The 18518-nt window shown below is 36.0% G+C and overlaps 1 protein-coding gene across 3 annotated transcripts in view; it reads left to right on the forward strand.

The window, feature by feature from the left end:
* Window positions 1-18518, forward strand: part of EMC2 (ER membrane protein complex subunit 2) — a 54824-nt gene that overhangs the window by 7955 nt on the left and 28351 nt on the right. For all 3 annotated transcript variants that reach the window (XR_008686676.2, XM_055431773.2, XM_055431774.2), the window contains exons 4-5: window positions 1530-1615; window positions 10049-10106. Coding sequence is in view for 2 of the 3 variants with exons in the window: in XM_055431773.2 (XP_055287748.2) it covers window positions 1530-1615; window positions 10049-10106 (144 nt within the window). In the remaining variant the exon portion in view is untranslated. The remainder of the gene's footprint in view (window positions 1-1529; window positions 1616-10048; window positions 10107-18518) is intronic.

The raw sequence follows: 18518 nt of genomic DNA on the forward strand, positions 1-18518 counted from the left end.
CCATACCAGGTATTTAAATGGGGCCTGATGCATTATGAAAGTAAGTTTTAATTTAATTTTAATTAATTTTAAAGAAAAATAATAATAGCTATATTTTTGAACACTCATATGCTAGGCACTGTTCTAAATGCTTTACACCATTTTTATTTTACGTGCTTTATTTGATCTATATAATTATTTCTTAATTTGGCTTGTTTGATAGTATTGCTATATTTATTATATAAATCAGGAAGCAGTGGTTTCTGTTTTGTAATCCTGACCTCTTAAGTGTTCCTTCATGCTGCTTCCTCGTAAGCCAAGAAGAAATACAAAAAAACACCAGAGAGTAGAAATACCTGGAGAGCATATACAAGTCTAATTGGTAGTGTCCTTTTCAATGTAATTTATGTTAGCAGTACATTTAATTCTGGTGGAGTTGCCCATGATAGAAACTATTCCACAAAAGCTTTGTATTACCTTTAAAACCTATGAGACATAGTCTTTTGAATACCAAAGAGTGGCAGCTTATTTTTTGCAGGAGATTTTGAAATTATTTTTTGTATAGCAAAATGCCATTTAATAAAGTAGGAGATCAAGTGAGTAGATAACTTTTTTTGTAACAGTATTTTTTTTAATGGTTCAGAATTTCAGCACAGTTAGCTTGACTGAACAAGTACTATGAGTTTTGCATAATATCAAAGAACTAATTGAACATCATTTTCAGTTTTAATTAACTTGAATATTTTTCTTATTATAGAATTTACAGACACAGACTTTGAAGCTATACTGCCAAATCATATTAAAACTTATTTTCTTATGATTAATTATCTGTTTATTAGTTAAATGCATTTTTAATCACTTATGCTTTGGGGAACTAGAAAGGATCATTTTTATCATCCTTAACATTTCTAAGACTCTTATAATCCCTCATGCTCAATAAATATTTGATTGTTTAGTTGAGTTGATGGGTTAATTATGAATATCTGCCAAAAGAAGACTGGTACTCCATTGATACTGTGTCTGTATTTTATGGCCCTAAATCAGGACAAGTGTTCTGACAAGGTGATTGATTAATATATGATTTGAACAAGGCAAAATTAAAGTGTTAATAATATTTGATCGAGACTTCAGTGTACTACCAAAGAGCTTAATTTTTATCTAGAGAATGCGTATGCAGTAGTTAGGAAGCAAAGGCCAGGAAACTGTTGTAGGTAGTTAAGATGTTCTTGATTCATTATGGAAGCAGTTTTTAAGGAGGAGTGATATGGTAGTATTCAAAGAGTTATTAGTGGACCCCAGAATTTCATTTTCTTAGTTAAGAGTTTGACTGGTTTCTGAGAACTCATTGTTGTCCTCACTGTAAATTCACAGTTGTTCTTTCATTCCATTTTTCATTACTGATTAATTTCTCTTATGTCATTAGATCTCAGTAATGAAATTATTTAAGAAGATACACTGAAGACTATGAAAGGCATTCCTTGTAGATCATTTAGTGTATATAGTGTAATTACTGTCCTTCAAGTCTTTTTATAATTTTTTTTCTTTTTTAGTTTTGTCTTCAGGAGTTGAGAAGACAGTTCCCTGGAAGTCACAGAGTCAAGAGACTAACGGGCATGAGATTTGAAGCCATGGAGAGGTAACTGAATCTTGCAAATAGTGTGATCCTGTTTTCAAATGGCAGACATGGGGTCTTAAATTTAGGTCCTCCTGCACCAGTGGCAGCATCATTAATTATGCAAGATCTTTTGCTACTCAGCTTCAGAATATGTCAAAGTACTTCTCAGCATCAATCATCCAAGTTATTCCTCTTAGATAGAATTTGACATAAGAGTGGAATCCATTTATCATCTTTGGCCTCGTGGAATGGGATCATGCTTTGGAGTAAGAACTGGCTTTATCCCCTATTTCTAAGGATTTATTATCTATTGACCTGGAAAATTATTTAATTTCTTTAAGTTTTTTCAGTCTTATTCCTTTATAAAACAAGAATATTACCAGCTTGTCAGGGTTGTTTTGAGAATTAGTAATGATAAGTGTATAGTACCCTCACAGGCACTCAAAATATACAACCTATTATATATATATTTTTTAATTGAGATACAATTGATATAGGGACTAAGACTAAGGGGAAAATACGCTCAGTCATGTTCGAATCTTTGCGACCGCATGAACTGCAGTCGGCCAGGCTCCTCTGTCCATGGGGATTCTCCAAGAATACTGGAGTGGGTTGCCATGCCCTCCTCCAGTGGATCTTCCCAACCCAGGGATGGAACACAGGTCTCTTGCATTGCAGGCAGATTTTTTACCTACTGAGCCACCAGGGAAGCCCATAATTGATATATAACATTATATTAGTTTCAGGTGTATAGCATAATTATTTGATAAATGTGTATGGATATTGTGAAATGTTGAACATTATGTAAAAAGGAGCAGAGGAATTGAATATACATTTTCCTAAAGAAGACACACAAATACATGAAAAGGTGCTCAACATCAGTAATCAGGGAAATGAAAATTAAAACCACAATGTGATATCATCTCATACCTGTGATTATGGTAATAAGTTGAACATAATAAGTTGAACATCCATCATCATAGTTATAAATTTTTATTTTCTTTTAAGAATGTTTTAAGATTTACTCTGTTAGCAACTTTTCATTATACAGCACAGTATTGTTAGCCATAATAAACCATGTTGTATTATGTCCCGGGACTTAATTTATTTTATAACTGGAAGTTTGTACCTTTTGACCATCTTTACCCATTTCTCCCACTCCCCATCCCCTCCTCTGACAACCTCTAATGTGTTCTATGTATCTATGAGTTCATGTTCTCTTTGATTCTACATGTAGGTGAGATCACACAGTATTTATCTTTCTTGGTCTGACTTACTACACTTAGTATAACGTCCTTAAGGTTCATCACTTCATGGGAAATAGATGGGGTAACAGTGGAAACAGTGTCAGACTTTTATTTTTTTGGGCTCCAAAATCACTACGGATGCTGATTGCAGCCATGAAATTAAAAGATGCTTACTCCTTGGAAGGAAAGTTATAACCAACCTAGGTAGTATATTAAAAAGCAGAGACATTACTTTGCCAACAAAGGTCCGTCTAGTCAAGGTTATGGTTTCTCCTGTGGTCATGTATGGATGTGAGAGTTGGATTGTGAAGAAGGCCGATGGCCGAAGAATTGATGCTTTTGAACTGTGGTGCTGGAGAAGACTCTTGAGAGTCCCTTGGACTGCAAGGAGATCCAACCAGTCCATTCTGGGGGAAATCAATCCTGGGTGTTCATTGGAAGGACTGATGCTAAAGCTGAAACTCCAATACTTTGGCCACCTCATGCGATGAGTTGACTCACTGGAAAAGACTCTGATACTGGGAGGGATTGGGGTTGGGAGGAGAAGGGGATGACAGAGAATAAGATGGCTGGATGGCATCACCGACTTGATGGACATGAGTTTGAGTGAACTCCGGGAGTTGGTGATGGACAGGGAGGCCTGGCGTGCTGTGATTCATGGGGTCGCAAAGAGTCGGACACGACTGAGTGACTGAACTGAACTGAACTGAAGGTTCATCCAGGTTGTCATAAATGGCAGAATTTCTTTTCTTTTTATGGCTAATATTACATTGTATTAATGTATACAGTTAATCTTTGAACAGCATGGGTTTGAATCATGTGGGTCCACTTAATACATAACTTTATTTTTTTTGGTAGTATATATTACAGTGCTGCACAGTCTGTAGTTGTTGAATCTGTATGTAGAATCTTGAATAAGGAAGGACTAAGTATATGAAGGGCCTATTCTAAGTTATGTATATATATGGAATTTCAACTTGATGTAGGTTTGGTTTTTAAACCTTCATTTAAGTTATTAACTATTATTTATGGAATTTCAACTGTGATGTAGGCTTTCCTGATTTCTGCATTGTTCAAGGGTCAGACTTCTTTATTTATCTGTTGATAAACACTTCTGTTATTTCTATGCCTTGGCTAGTGTAAATAATGCTGCAGTGAACATGGGCTTCAGATATCTTTTCAAGTTAGTGATTTTATTTCGAGTGAATACCCTAAATTAGAATTGACTTTATCAAATGGTAGTTCTGTGTTTAATTTTTTGAGGAACCTTTATACTGTTTTCCATAGTGACCGTGTCAATTTACATTCTGTCTACAGTCCAGTTCACTTTTTTCCACATCCTCGCCAAGACTTGGTATGTTTTGTCTTTTTGATAATAGTCATTCTAACAGGTATGAGATGATATCACATAGTGGTTTTAATTTTCATTTTCCTGATTACTGATGTTGAGCACCTTTTCATGTATTTGTGTGTCTTCTTTAGGAAAATGTATATTCAATTCCTCTTCTCTTTTTTACATAGATTGCTTTTTTATTTTTGCTGTTGAATTATGTAAGTTCTTATAATATTTTGGCTATTAACCTCTTAATAGATATGATTTGCAAATGTTTTCTCCCATTCCATAGGTTGCCTTTTCATTATGTCGATGTTTTCCTTTGCTGTGCGGAAGCTTTTTAGTTTGATGTAGTCCCACTTGTTTATTTGTGCTTTTGTTGACTTTGCTTTTTGTGTAAAATTAAAAAAATCATCAGTACTGATGTCAGGGAGCTTACCACCTATGTTTTCTTCTGGGGGTTTATGGTTTCGGATCTTCTGTTCAGCTCTTTAATCCAGTTTGAGTTTTTCAGTGTGGTACAAAGACAGAGGTCCAGTTTCACTCAGCTGTCTAGTTTTCCAACATCATTTATTGAAGAGAGTGTTTTTTTCCTATTGTATATTCTTGGCTCCTTTGTTGTAAACTGATTGACCATATATGTGTGGGCTCTCTGTTCTGTCCCATTGATCTATATGTCTGTTTTTATGGCAGTACCGTATTGTTTTGATTATTATAGTTTTGTAATATAGTCTGAAATCAGAGAGCTTGATCCCTTCATCTTTGTTTTTCTTTCTCATGATTGCTTTGGCTATTTGAGATCTTTTGTGATTCTATACAAATTTTAGGATTGTTTTGTTCTATTTCTTTGTGAAATGCCATTGGAATTTTAAGAATTGCTCAGAATCTATAGATTTCTTTGGCTACTCTGGATGTTTTACCAGTATTAATTCTTCCAGTTCTTGAGCATGAGATATCATCTCATTTATTTGTATCAGTTTCTTTCATCAGTATCTTAAATTTGCAATATATAAGGCTTTCAACTCTGATTAAATTATTTCTAGGTATTTTATTCTTTTTTATGCAGTAATAAATAGAATTGTTTTCTTAATTTTCTGATAAGATTCTTATTAGTGTATTGAGACACAACAGATTTTTGTATATTGATTTTGTATCCTGCAACTTCACTGAATTTGTTAGTTGTAACAGCTTTTGATAGCACAAGTGCTGATTGTCTTCACCTGTCTGGCAGTTTTGGATGCAGTGGCTTTCCCTGTAAGTTTAATTGTCTGATGGATCTAAGAGTAGTTGGGTCAGTATGCTTAGCTTTTTCTTGTGAGGATAGGAGTAATGATTTCCAGTCTTTTTGTGCCAGACCAGGAACCAGAAATCTGAGTATCTTTTCATGCAGTTGTTGGACATTTATATATGTTGTTTGGAGAAATGTCTGTTCACATTTTCTGTTTTTAAATTGGATTAATTTATGTCTTTTTATTATTTAGTTGTAAGAATTCTTTATATATAGTCTAGTTACAGGTCTTTTATCACATATATTTGATTTGCAAAAATTTTCTTGCATTGCATGGCTTGTCTTTCACTTGTTCAGTGATGTCCTTTGATTACAAAAGTTTTGATTTTTTAAAAATTAAGTTCATTTTTTCTTTTGTTGCTTATCGTTTGGGTGTTATTTCTAGAAACCATTGCCTAATTCAAGGTCATGAAAATTACACCTATTTTCTCTAAGTGTTTTATAGTTTGGGTTTTTACATTGTGATCATTGACACATTTTGAGTTAATTTTTTATGGTATGAAGCAGATGTCCAACTTTATTCTTTCTTTTGTAGATATTGGTTGTCCTAGCACCAGAAAAAACTACATTCCCCATTGAATTGTCTTGGGCAATTAAATCAGTTGAATGTTAATTATGTGATGGTTTATTTCTGGGCTTTGAGTTCTGTTCCATCAATATATATGTTCATTATATACCACACTGTATTGAATCTAATAATGATATTGTAGCTTTGTAGTAGTTCTAAAATTGGGAAGTGTGTCCTTCAAATTTTCCTTTTTTTTTTTTTTTAAGATTATTTTGTCTATTCCGAGTCTCTTAAGTTTTTATATTCATTTTATAGTCAGGTTGTTGTTTCTTACCTTTTTAACTTGGTGCTTTAGGTGAGACAGGGTTTACTTGTACTTCACTTGTACTTCTTTTCTTGCAAGATTTGTTGATACAGTTTTTTTTAAATCCTTTTATTCCTTGGCTTTTGGCTTATCTGTTTTATCTATGTGCATTTTAATATCTTTGGATCTTCTCTGTTAGTAAGCAAAGGGCATGGATAAATAAAATAGTATTGCAGGTTAGCAGAAAATAATTTTGAATCAGAGAGCAGAATGGAAGAACTCTGCAAAGGATTGCTCCTGAATTAGTATTCTATTCTATTACCACTTTTTTTTTTTTTACTTCAAATAGTATGAATTCCTAGACCATTCTTGAATTATATGAATAACAAAACACATCCCAGAGTCTAAGATGAATGAATTTTCAGATTATTTTTTTTACACATTTTAATAGTGATCATTTCTCTACCTTCTTTCCAATCATACAAAAAATTAATATGGTAGCAATAATTTATTCTTAAGTATTAACTCAAGTTTCTAGCAAACTTTAGTTTCTTTAAGCCTTTATACATTAATTGAAACTCATATTGTTTTACCTAGTAAGATTTTACTATTTTTCTGAAAAGAGTGGATGTTTATGTGTTTTTGTTATATAGGACCTTTAACCATTTTCATATGTGATTGTGTGAATTAGAATTATCTGTGACATTTAAAAAGTATGTAGTTGCCTAGTCTTCACTCTACTGACATAAGTCTGAAATCAATCAGGGGTGTGTGTAATGCAGGACAGTAGACAGGTAGATTTGAGAATGTTGTTGACTCAAGGTAAATTTTTATGGACCTTTAGTGTGTTAATCAGGATTCTCTAGAGAAACAGAACCAATGAGGGGTGTGTGTGTGTGTGTGTGTCTGTGTGTCTCTGTGTGCATGGGTGTGCATAATGGAGATTTACTATGAGGCAGATATGGAGGCTGAGAAGTCCCAAGATCTGCTATGTGTGACCTGGAGACCCAGGAAAGCTGGTACTGTAATTCAGTCTGAGACCAGGTCTGAAGGCCTGAGAACCAGGGGAGCTGATGGTGTAAATTTCAGTTTGAAGTCTGAAGGGAGGAGAAGATGAGATGAAAAGTCCCAGCTCTAGCAGTGTGAGGCAGTAAAAGGAGATGAATTCCTCCTTGTTCTTCCCTTGTTTTGTTTAGGCCCTCAAGGGATTGGATGGTGCCCACCACATTGGGGAAGGCAGTCTGTTTAACTGAGTACATGGATTCAAATGCTAATCTCTGGAAACACCTTCAGACATACCCAGAAGTAATATTTGATCTGGACACCCCATGATTGACACAGAAAATTAATCATCACACCCAGTTTTTACATAAATTATTTATTTAAAATTATAACTGAAATATGTTCAAATATAAAACTATTAATGCCTTATGTATATAGTTTTCAAACTGTAAAGACAGTGTAAGTTTTCTAATAAAATACCAAAAAGACTAGAAAATCCTAAGAATTCACATTATTAGTATCATCGTATTAATGAAATGAATGGTTTCCTATTTTCCTCTGTCATTTCCAGTATATTTCCCAGAGGTTACATAGCTGGGAAAAGATCCCCAGGTGATTCTCAGGTACTTTGTCATGTGAGAACCAGTGCTTTTTATAGCATTAATTTTTGCCCTTGTTTATATACTTTATTTTTTTTATTATTATTTAATGATTTTATTTTCTGTTTCTGTAGTTGCAGATTCTTGTGAGGCTAGCATACCTATAATCAAATATTATCATATATTTGATTTCCAAAGTGATTTTCTTTTTCTGAGCTATTGGTGACTCTGATTAACTTAGGATGTAGTGATGCTGTTTGGCCTTTGCATGGTATAATCACATTTACAAATTAAGTCTGCTTTTAATTTTCTCAGTAGTCTGCTACCATTAGTTAAAATATTCTTATCTATTGGCATGACTGTAATCACAAATACAGGCTTGGTCATTAAAATTGTGGGGCAATGTTGGATTAAAGGATGTGTCATGTGATGATATAGAATATTCTATATGTTGAGTATCATTAAGAGAAAAACTTAAAAATTATCATAGAGAACTTAAGAATAGATCACGAGTATATCTGCTGTCCCTAGTTTTATAAACACTGCTATAAAAGTTTTTAAACAGGATTTTTGCTTTCTCAAAAGATCTCTATCTGGAAGTGAAGAAATTGATTGGAAGGGAGTTGGGGGTTATGGATATGGTTAGGAAGGAATTTCAGAATCACTTAGCTATATCCTTGTACTCCAAATAAGATTACCGTATATAGGAGTGTATTGTTACATAAAGTGCTTTATGTGATTTCTGATGTATCACTGCTTTTGATTCACTATCATACAATGTTAATCTTGGCTTCTTAGTTTTATCCTGTCATATTTGATTATTTTTTCATTTGATAAATTTGTTGTTTCCCATGTGAGATTGTGAACTATGGTGTTGGAAAAGACTCTTGAGTCCCATGTGAGATTGTGAACTATGGTGTTGGAAAAGACTCTTGAGTCCCTTAGAATGCACAGATATCAAACCAGTCAATTATAAAAGAAATCAGTCCTAAATATTCATTGGAAAGACTGATGCTGAAGCTGAAGCTCCAATACTTTGGCCACCTAATGCAAAGAACTGACTCATTGGAAAAGATCCTGATTCTGGGAAAGATTGAAGGCAGGAGGAGAAGGGGACAACAGAGGATGAGATGGTTGAATGGCATCAGTGACTCGATGGACATGAGTTTGAGTGAATGCTGGGAGTTGGTGATGGACAGGGAAGTCTGGCATGCTGCAGTCCATGGGGTCGCAAAGAGTTGGACACAACTGAATGACTAAACTGAACTGAAAGTATACCATGTGTACATACTTGGTTTAGTCGCTAAGTTGTGTCCAACTCTGCTACCCAATGGGCTGTAGCCCACCGGATTCCTCTGTCAGTGTGCATGGGATTTACCAGGCAAGACCAGAGTGGGTTGCCATTTCCTTCTCCAGGGGATCTTCCCAACCCAGGGATCAAACCCAGGTCTGCTGCACAGTAGGCAGATTCTTTACCGATTAAGCCACCAGGGAATTCCTTAGTAGGTGCTTAATGAATTGAACTTTACCAGCTCAACTAAGAAAAACTCTCATAAATATTTATTGAAGGAGAATTAACACTTAGATTGGGGCTTCTCAGGTGGCTCAGTAGTAAAGAATCCCCCTGCGAAGCATGAATTTGATCTTTGGGTTGGGAAGATTCCCTGCAGAAGGAAATGGCAACCCACTCCAATATTCTTGACTGGGAAATCCCATGGCATGGACAGAGAAGCCTGGCAGTCTACAGTCCATGGAGTCACGAAAGAATTGGACATGACTCAGTGACTAAGGAAAAAAATACTTAGATCATTTCCTTGTGAAAATATTGGTTAAAATTAAACTTAAAAAAAAAGTACTTTATTTGCTGTAATTCTACGTGTAACTAGGACCACAGAGGTATCTCTTTGAGCTGTAGTTTTTACCTTTGTATTTAGACCAAGTCGAATCAGTATGTTTTTGAAGTAAGTTTTTCTATAAATATTTTATGATTCTTTTTTTTTTTGTTTAGAAAATGACATTGTATCAAACTTACTGTTATGTGAAGGTCAGAAGATGCTTAGTAGTAATTGTGAATACATATAAAGTCTTTCCAGTTTAATCTTTTTCTGTATTTACTATTTGTCATTAAATTTTAAGGTAATGATTCTTGATATTTCTTTTTCCTTTTAAATAGATATGATGATGCTATTCAGCTGTATGATCGAATTTTACAAGAAGACCCAACTAACACTGTAAGTTAGCTGGTTTTCCTGAAGATCAGTTAATTCTATGTTAAGAAGTGAAATTATTTTAGAAATAATGGAAAAATACACATGGAAACATATTTTGTAATTTGAAATATCTCGTGATGGGTCACTTTAAAAAAAGTAGATTTTAACTCTTCAGTTAAATTTGACTTATAAGATCTCTTATTAGAAAGCAGCTAGTTGAAATTTAGATAGAATAAATTTTATGTGCTTATAAGAACAAACACCTGTCAGAACTTATAGTTTCTGTAATATTTTCAAGTTTATTAAATACTAACTTGTCTTGTTTGGGTAGTTATATTTTAGTTGTCTTATTGAAAACTGAAAGATGTCGTCTCAGTAATTAATGTATGGAATTAATTAATGAAAGGCTTTTTGGTAGTATTACCCGTTCTAAAAATATCCATGAGGAACGCTGGGCTGAAAGAAGCACAAGCTGGAATCAAGATTGCCGGGAGAAATATCAATAACCTCAGATATGCAGATGACACCACCCTTATGGCAGAAAGTGAAGAGGAACTCAAAAGCCTCTTGATGAAAGTGAAAGAGGAGAGTGAAAAGGTTGGCTTGAAGCTCAACATTCAGAAAACAAAGATCGTGGCATCTGGTCCCATCACTTCATGGGAAATAGATGGGGAAACAGTGGAAACAGCGTCAGACTTTATTTTTGGGGGCTCCAAAATCACTGCGGATGCTGATTGCAGCCATGAAATTAAAAGACGCTTACTCCTTGGAAGGAAAGTTATGACCAACCTAGATAGCATATTAAAGAGCAGAGACATTACTTTGCCAACAAAGGTCCGTCTAGTCAAGGCTATGGTTTTTCCCGTGGTCATGTATGGATGTGAGAGTTGGACTGTGAAGAAAGCTGATCACCGAAGAATTGATGCTTTTGAACTGTGGTGCTGGAGAAGGCTCTTGAGAGTCCCTTGGACTGCAAGGAGATCCAACCAGTCCATTCTAAAGGAGATCAGTCCTGGGTGTTCATTGGAAGGACTGATGCTAAAGCTGAAACTCCAATACTTTGGCCACCTCATGCGAAGAGTTGATTCACTGGAAAAGACGCTGATGCTGGGAGGGATTGGGGGCGGGAGGAGAAGGGGACGACAGCGAATGAGGTGGCTGGATGGCATCACCAACTCGATGGACATGAGTTTGGGTGAACTCCGGGAGTTGGTGATGGACAGGGAGGCCTGGTGTGCTGTGATTCATGGGGTCGCAAAGAGTCGGACATGACTGAGTGACTGAACTGACTGAACTGAAAAATATCCTAGTGAAAAAAAAAATTTTTTTTTAATATTGAGAACGTTTTAGTTTACTGTAATGGTATAATGGCTTAGATTATTTCTTTTAATATAATCCCACCCCAGGGAAATTTTCTTAGGAAACTTCCTAGGTGTTTTGTAGATATTTAAATGGTAAGGATTCTCAGAATATAGAAATTCAGGGAAAAGTTTTGACGGCTGCAAGCCTATGTATTATTTAAAAGCAGTTAATTTAGATATTCCAAATATCTAAAAAGTTTAAAATTGAGAAAAATTTAATAATCTTTTAATTTTATTTATCCTAGTAGATTTTAATAAAACAATCCCTTATAAAAAGCACCATTTTTCTTTTCCTGAAGATTTTCTCATGTACTTATTTCAGCTGTAAGATTTCACCACAGTTTTAATGGTATTCTTTTTTTTTTTGTAACCATATATTGAAAATATGATACCAGTTTTCTGGAAAACTTGTTTCGTGTAATTTTCTCATGCTAGTTTAAAAATCAGTAGTTTGTAATATATTTTAGAATTAGAAGTCAAATATTTCTGTGTCAGTTTAAGTTGGGCCCATTTTAAAGAAGGAAATGGAGAAGGAAATGGCAACCCACTCCAGTGTTCTTGCCTGGAGAATCCCAGGGACGGGGGAGCCTGGTGGGCTGCCGTCTCTGGGGTCACACAGAGTCGGACACGACTGAAGTGACTTAGCAGCAGCATTTTAAAGAAATTACTTCACTACAGGGTCTAAGATAATATGTAACTAAATATTATCCTGTCTTTGTAGTACTTTACATGTTTTATGACTTGGCTCCCCTCATAGATTATCTGAGGGGTTAGTAACTAAATCATTTGGTTGTTAGGTAAACATTTTAGAACAAAGTGACTGAATTCAGCTTTGTTAGATATATTATTCTTTCATCAGATGTTATTTTTATCTAATCTTCTCTCAGTCCCTTCTGTCCTTCTGGAAATATTTGAGTATCTGTCAGGAGCCACCACAGTGTTGGTGTTACTAAAAATAAAGACAGTATTTCTGTTACCATATCCATAGAAAGCACTGTGGTAGACATTAAGGGAGAAAAACAAAGCCATATACGACCTAGAACTAATAAAGTCTGCTAGGGGAAGACTTTATTTACATTAAACAGTACAGACAGAGTGCCTGAAGAACTATAGACGGAGGTTCATGACATTGTACAGGAGGCAGGGGTCAAGACCATCCGCAAAAAAAGAAATGCAAAAAGACAAAATGGTTGTCTGAGGAGGACTTAACAAACAGCTGTGAATAGAAGAGAAGCAAATGGCAAAGGAAAAAAGGAAAGATATACCCATTTGAATGCAGAGTTCCGAAGAATAACAAGGAGAGATAAGAAAGCCTTCCTGAGTGATCAATGCAAAGAAATAGAGGAAAACAATAGAATGCGAAAGACTAGAGATCTCTTCAAGAAAATTAGAGATACCAAGGGAACTTTTTCATGAAAGATGGGCACAGTAAAGGACAGAAATGGTATGGACCTAACAGAAGCAGAAGATATTAAGAAGAGGTGGCAAGAATACACAGAAGAACTATACAAAAAAGATCTTAATGACCCAGATAATCACATTGGTGTGATCACTCACCTAGAGTCAGACATCCTGTAATGTGAAGTCAAGTGGGCCTTAGTAGCATCACTACAAACAAAGCTAGTGAAAGTGATGGAATTCCAGTTGAGTTATTTCAAAACCTGAAAGATGAAGTTGTGAAAGTGCTGCACTCAATATGTCAGCAAATTTGGAAAACTCAGGAAGGCCCACAGGACTGGAAAAGGTCAGTTTTCATTCCAATCCCAAAGAAAGGCACTGCCAAAGAAGGCTCAAACTACCACACAGTTGCACTCATCTCAGTTCAGTTCAGTTCAGTTCAGTCGCTCAGTCGTGTCCGACTCTCCGTGACCCTATGAATCACAGCACGCCAGGCCTCCCTGTCCATCACCAACTCCCAGAGTTCACTCAAACTCATGTCCACAGAGTCGGTGATGCCATCCAGCCATCTCATTGTCTGTCGTCCCCTTCTCCTCCCGCCCCCAACCTTTCCCAGCATCAGAGTCTTTTCCAGTGAGTCAACTCGTCGCATGAGGTGGCCAAAGTATTGCAGTTTCAGCTTTAGCATTAGCCCTTCCAATGAACACCCAGGATTGATCTCCTTTAGAATGGACTGGTTACTTTATTTTCTTGGGCTCCAAAATCACTGCAGATTGTGACTGCAGCCATGAAATTAAAAGATGCTTGCTCCTTGGAAAAAAAGTTATGAACAACCTAAAAAGTATGTTAAAAAGCTGAGACATTACTTTGCTGACAAAGGTCTGTCTAGTCAAAGCTATAGTTTTTCCAGTAGTCATGTATGGATGTGAGAGTTGGACTATAGGAAAGCTGAGCACCAAAGAATTGATACTTTTGAACTGTGGTGTTGGAGAAGACTCTTGGGAGTCCCTTGGACTGCAAGGAGATCCAACCAGTCCATCCTAAAGGAAATCAGTCCTGAATAGTCATTGGAAGAATTGATGGTGAATCTGAAACTCCAATACTTTGGTCCCCTGATGCAAAGAACTGACTCATTTGATAAGATCCTGATGCTGGGAAAGATTGAAGGCAGGAGGAGAAGGGGACGACAGAGGATGAGATGTCTGGATGGCATCACTGACTCAGTGGACATGAGTTTGAATAAAATCTGGGAGTTGGCTTTGGACAGGGAGGCCTGACGTGCTGCAGTCCATGGGGTTACAAAGAGTCAGACCTGACTGACTGACTGAACTGAACTGAAAGAGTAATGTTACTGTGTAGAAGTTTCATGGTTATATCCATAGTTATAATTCAGGCTTTTATACTGTAGGGCTTTGCATTGTTTAATACTGACTATGACTCTTTCATTGATCTTGTGCTCCTGTATTCCTGGATATCCAGTATAAAAATGAGGTTATTCATTAAAGTTTTAAGAAGCTGTCTTTTCCTCTCATATGCATTCATTATTCTTTCAAAAAATATTTGTTGAGTGCTTGCCATGTGCTTGGTATAGAGACTAGAAGGATGATTTAGACATTATCCTTGACTTTGGTTTAAAGTGATAGCATGATATACTTAACAGATTATAGACCTTGAAATAGACTTACTAAATCCTGATTCTTTGGTGATTTGCTGCAGTACTTCGGAGTCTTGTAGGCCTTGATGGTTGAGTATGGCTTAACTAAGACAGATGCTGGGCTGGGGAAAGACATCATATCCCATTATGTAATGAGTAAGCCTTAGCGTTATTAAAGTATAAGACCTACCTTGGGAGAAAAGAAAAGTGATTGAAGTGGAAGTTTCAAATTTAGGGAGGTTGCTAAATTGGGTCATCTCATCTATTTTTTAAAAATTTTGAAATGCTCTTTTGAAAAAAGTTGTATGTATGCATGTTAAAAATTGCAAACAGTACTAGCATATATATTGAAAAATAAGTCCTCCCATCCCAGATCTCAAGTCCTCCTTCACTTAGGCAAATGTTTCTTAAGAATTTTTCCAGAAATTTTTTCTCATGCACACACAAATAGGTCTGTATGCACGTGTGTATATGTGTGTGTGTCCCTTTTAATAGGGAGAATGGGTAGAAATGCAGTTCAGTTGTGTCCAGCTCCTCTGTCCATAGCATTTTTCAGGCAAGAATATTAGAGTGGGTTGCCCTTTGATTTTCCAGGGGATCTTCCCAACCTGGGATTGAACCTGTGTCTCTTCTTTTTTATTTTTTAATCTCTCCCTTCCCTCCCTTCCACCCCTGCTGAACTGTGTCTCTTGCATCTCCTGCATTGGTAGGTGGGTTGTTTATCATTGAGCTCCCTGGGAAGCCCCAAACTCTACCTAAGTCATCTATGTCAGCACATCCTTTATCTCATCCTTTAAGTCGATGCATAGCATTGTAGCATATGGATGTATAATCCTTGTTTTGTTGAAAAACTCTCTTGAAGTAATTAAGTCCCTTTGGTATCTGATATATTCCTCCCAGAAGCAGTGCGTGTCATTTGTAGAATAGATTCCTAGAAGTGAAATCTGAGTCAGGAAGTCCATGTATCTTAAAAGTTAACAGGTACTGCCTAATTTCCCTCCACAAATCCTGGTCGCTCAGACGGTAAAGTGTCTGCCTACAGTGCTGGAGACCCAGGTTCGATCCCTGGGTCAGAAAGATCCCCTGGAGAAGGAAATGGCCACCCACTCCAGTACTGTTGCCTGGAAAATTCCATGGACTGAGGAGCCTGGCAGACTACAGTCCATGGGGTCGAAAAGAGTTGGACACGACTGAGCGACTTCACTTTCACTTTCAATGTAATTAGTTAAATGTATAATTTGCATTTTGAGAGATTATGAGTATCTTTTAATATGCTTAAAAGGCCATTTGTATTTCTCTTTTTGAACTGCCTTCTTTAATGCAGTTATTTCATGAAATTTCATTTCTAGTCTTACAGAAGACAGCATGGTTCTAGCGCTCTGCATGGGTTTAACCTACCCCTTCTTCACCACTGATTCACCACTGAGGAAGACTAGGGCTTTAAGGGGCAATATTTTATATCTTTTAGTTGGTTCATTGTCCTGAGTGATTGGCAGTACAAGAAGTTCCACATTTGTGAATAACCTGGTATGTTACACTTCACAATTTTTTTTTCTGAATTATCAATAAAGTTTTTATTTATTTGATTTTTTTCTTGTTTTAATTGTGGTTCATTTGCAAAGTTCTTTTTATTTCAGGTATCAGAATAGTAAGTTGAGTTTTTTTGTAGATTATTCCTTTAATAGGTTATTACATGATATTGAGTATAACAGAATTTTAATTCTTAGAAAATGGACAGTGAAGTCAAATTTGATTGGCAAAGTACCACCAGATTTTTTGTTTTAAAGATAACTGTCAGTAATGTGGGAGATGATTTGAAAGGGGTTAAAGCTGTGATTCATGGGGTCGCGGAGGGCCGGACATGACTGAGCGACTGAACTGAATTGAACTGAACTGAAAAGAGATGAATTATGTAATTTGGAGACAGTTCTGTCTTAGGCTAGAGATTATGGGGATCTAAGGTGGCTTACTGGTAAAGTACAGCCTAGAACTCCCTCTATCCCGGATGTTGAGACCCAGAAAGACTCTAAGGCTTATGCTATGACCCTTATTTTGGAATTAGATGTAATTGACTCTGTGCTAAGCGTGAAGATGCTTTTAGAAGGCCATATTTTCCAGGGTTGTGGCATAAGCCTTAAGCAAAAGAACCTGGAATTCTGCTTTCCCTCTGTTGGCCAGTGGTCTTTCTGGGCCTCAACATCTGGGGAAGGGGTTGCTCTGCATTGTACTTAGCTGGTAGACTTTAGTCCTTTAATCCTTTTCTAGGTTCTTGCCCTGTGTGGCCTATTTTTTTTTTTTTTGAAGATATAACATGTCTTTTAGGAAAAAATTGATAGCTAACTATAGTAGATAATGTTACAGAGGTATGTAACAAATTTATGATCATAACTTTTTGGCAGTTCATATTTTATAATAGAAATTCTGACTCCATTATTATAATTGCTTGTAAAATGTGGAGCAGTTTTCATTTTTGACTTAAACTGACTGCAAAAGAGACATAGGCATTTAGAACAGTCTTTGGGACTCTGTGGGAGAGGGTGAAGGTGGAATGATTGGAGAGAATGGAATTGTAGCATGTATATTATCATAAGTGACCAGTCCAGGTTCGACGCATAAATTTTCCTCTGTTCAAAAAAAAAATAAATAAATAAACTGACTTTACAAAGGTCAATTTAAACATTGGCATATTTCGTAAGATGTGAGAAAAAAATGTGAGAGAAATATAAATGGAAATTGATAAATAGTTAAGACTCAATGTTTAGTCTGATGCTATTATTTAAACTTTTGACATATAATTTATGTAGAATAGACTGTACATATTTAAGGCATATAATTTGATAAATTTTGACGATTGTATACACCTGTGAAACCATTACCACAATTGAGATAGTGAACAGAATCATCATTGTCTAAAGTTTTCTTTGCCCCTTCTGATTTTTGTATTTCTATATATGAATATATAGAAATATTCTTTCTTGTAGTATATAATTAAATTACAGTTTTATCCTTTTGGGTCTTTGTGAGACAGGCCCAGAACATTGTTTATCCTGGGACTAATTATTCCCCAATAGGTCCATCTTAGTACTCTATCCACTGTCCTAGGAATCATGGCATTTTCCAGTCTGGCTGGTAGAAAAATACACTGTTCCCAGCCTTGTGTGAGCTCTGGGGCACTTTTCCCCCTAAATGTTTATCTTAGATCTTTTCTTGGCTTTGACGTTTCCACGTACATGTGCACTGATCAGAACTGATCAGTACTAATCACTACTCCAGGGGATCAGTATTCTCGTACACGTGCACCGATCAGTACATAAGGAATGAGTACTTAAGGGAAACCCTTGAGATTCAAGGGAAATCTCTTTAGAGTCTTATATATTTTTCTTTCTTTTCCTGTACTCTGCCGCATGAACTCTAGCGTGTTGATCTTCTTGGATTCTTGAGTGCTTTCTGAACTCATGGATTCATCTGGGCTCAACCTGTTTTTTCTTTTTTCACACAGCACTGTTGAAACTCTCAAAGCAGTGAACCAGGGCAATAAAAATAGGGCTCACCGTGTCTGTTTCTGCCCGTCAGGAATCATCTCTCCTTTTTTTTTTTTTGCCTGTTGTCCTCTGCCTTTAAAATAGTTGTTACATATATATTTATATATAGTTACAGTTGGTATTTTCAGGCAAGAGGATAAAACTGATCCCTATTACTCCGTCTTGGCGAGAAATGAAATCCCTGCTTAGTAGTCTTTTCAAATGATCATGATAAGTAAAGTTTTTTGTTTTCCAAAATGTTATATTATTTTTCTGTAGAAGGACCATTGTGTGTGAATTAATGATATATTGTTGCCTGTATGATACTGATTGCCATATAGGTTTTTCTTTAAACTGTCATGTGTAGTTTCGTTAAGAAGACTGATTTTGCATGGTTGAATAGTCACTACTTAAAAGTTTGCTTTTAACCTTAGAATACTAGGAGATAGGATACTGTATCTTAGGTTTAGAGTGGTTTAGCAGCATATTGCTTTTATAG

This window comes from Moschus berezovskii, chromosome 16 (genome assembly GCF_049115385.1).
Source record: "Moschus berezovskii isolate FMDL1 chromosome 16, NW_MosBer_1.0, whole genome shotgun sequence".
Classification (NCBI taxonomy): Eukaryota; Metazoa; Chordata; class Mammalia; order Artiodactyla; family Moschidae; genus Moschus; species Moschus berezovskii.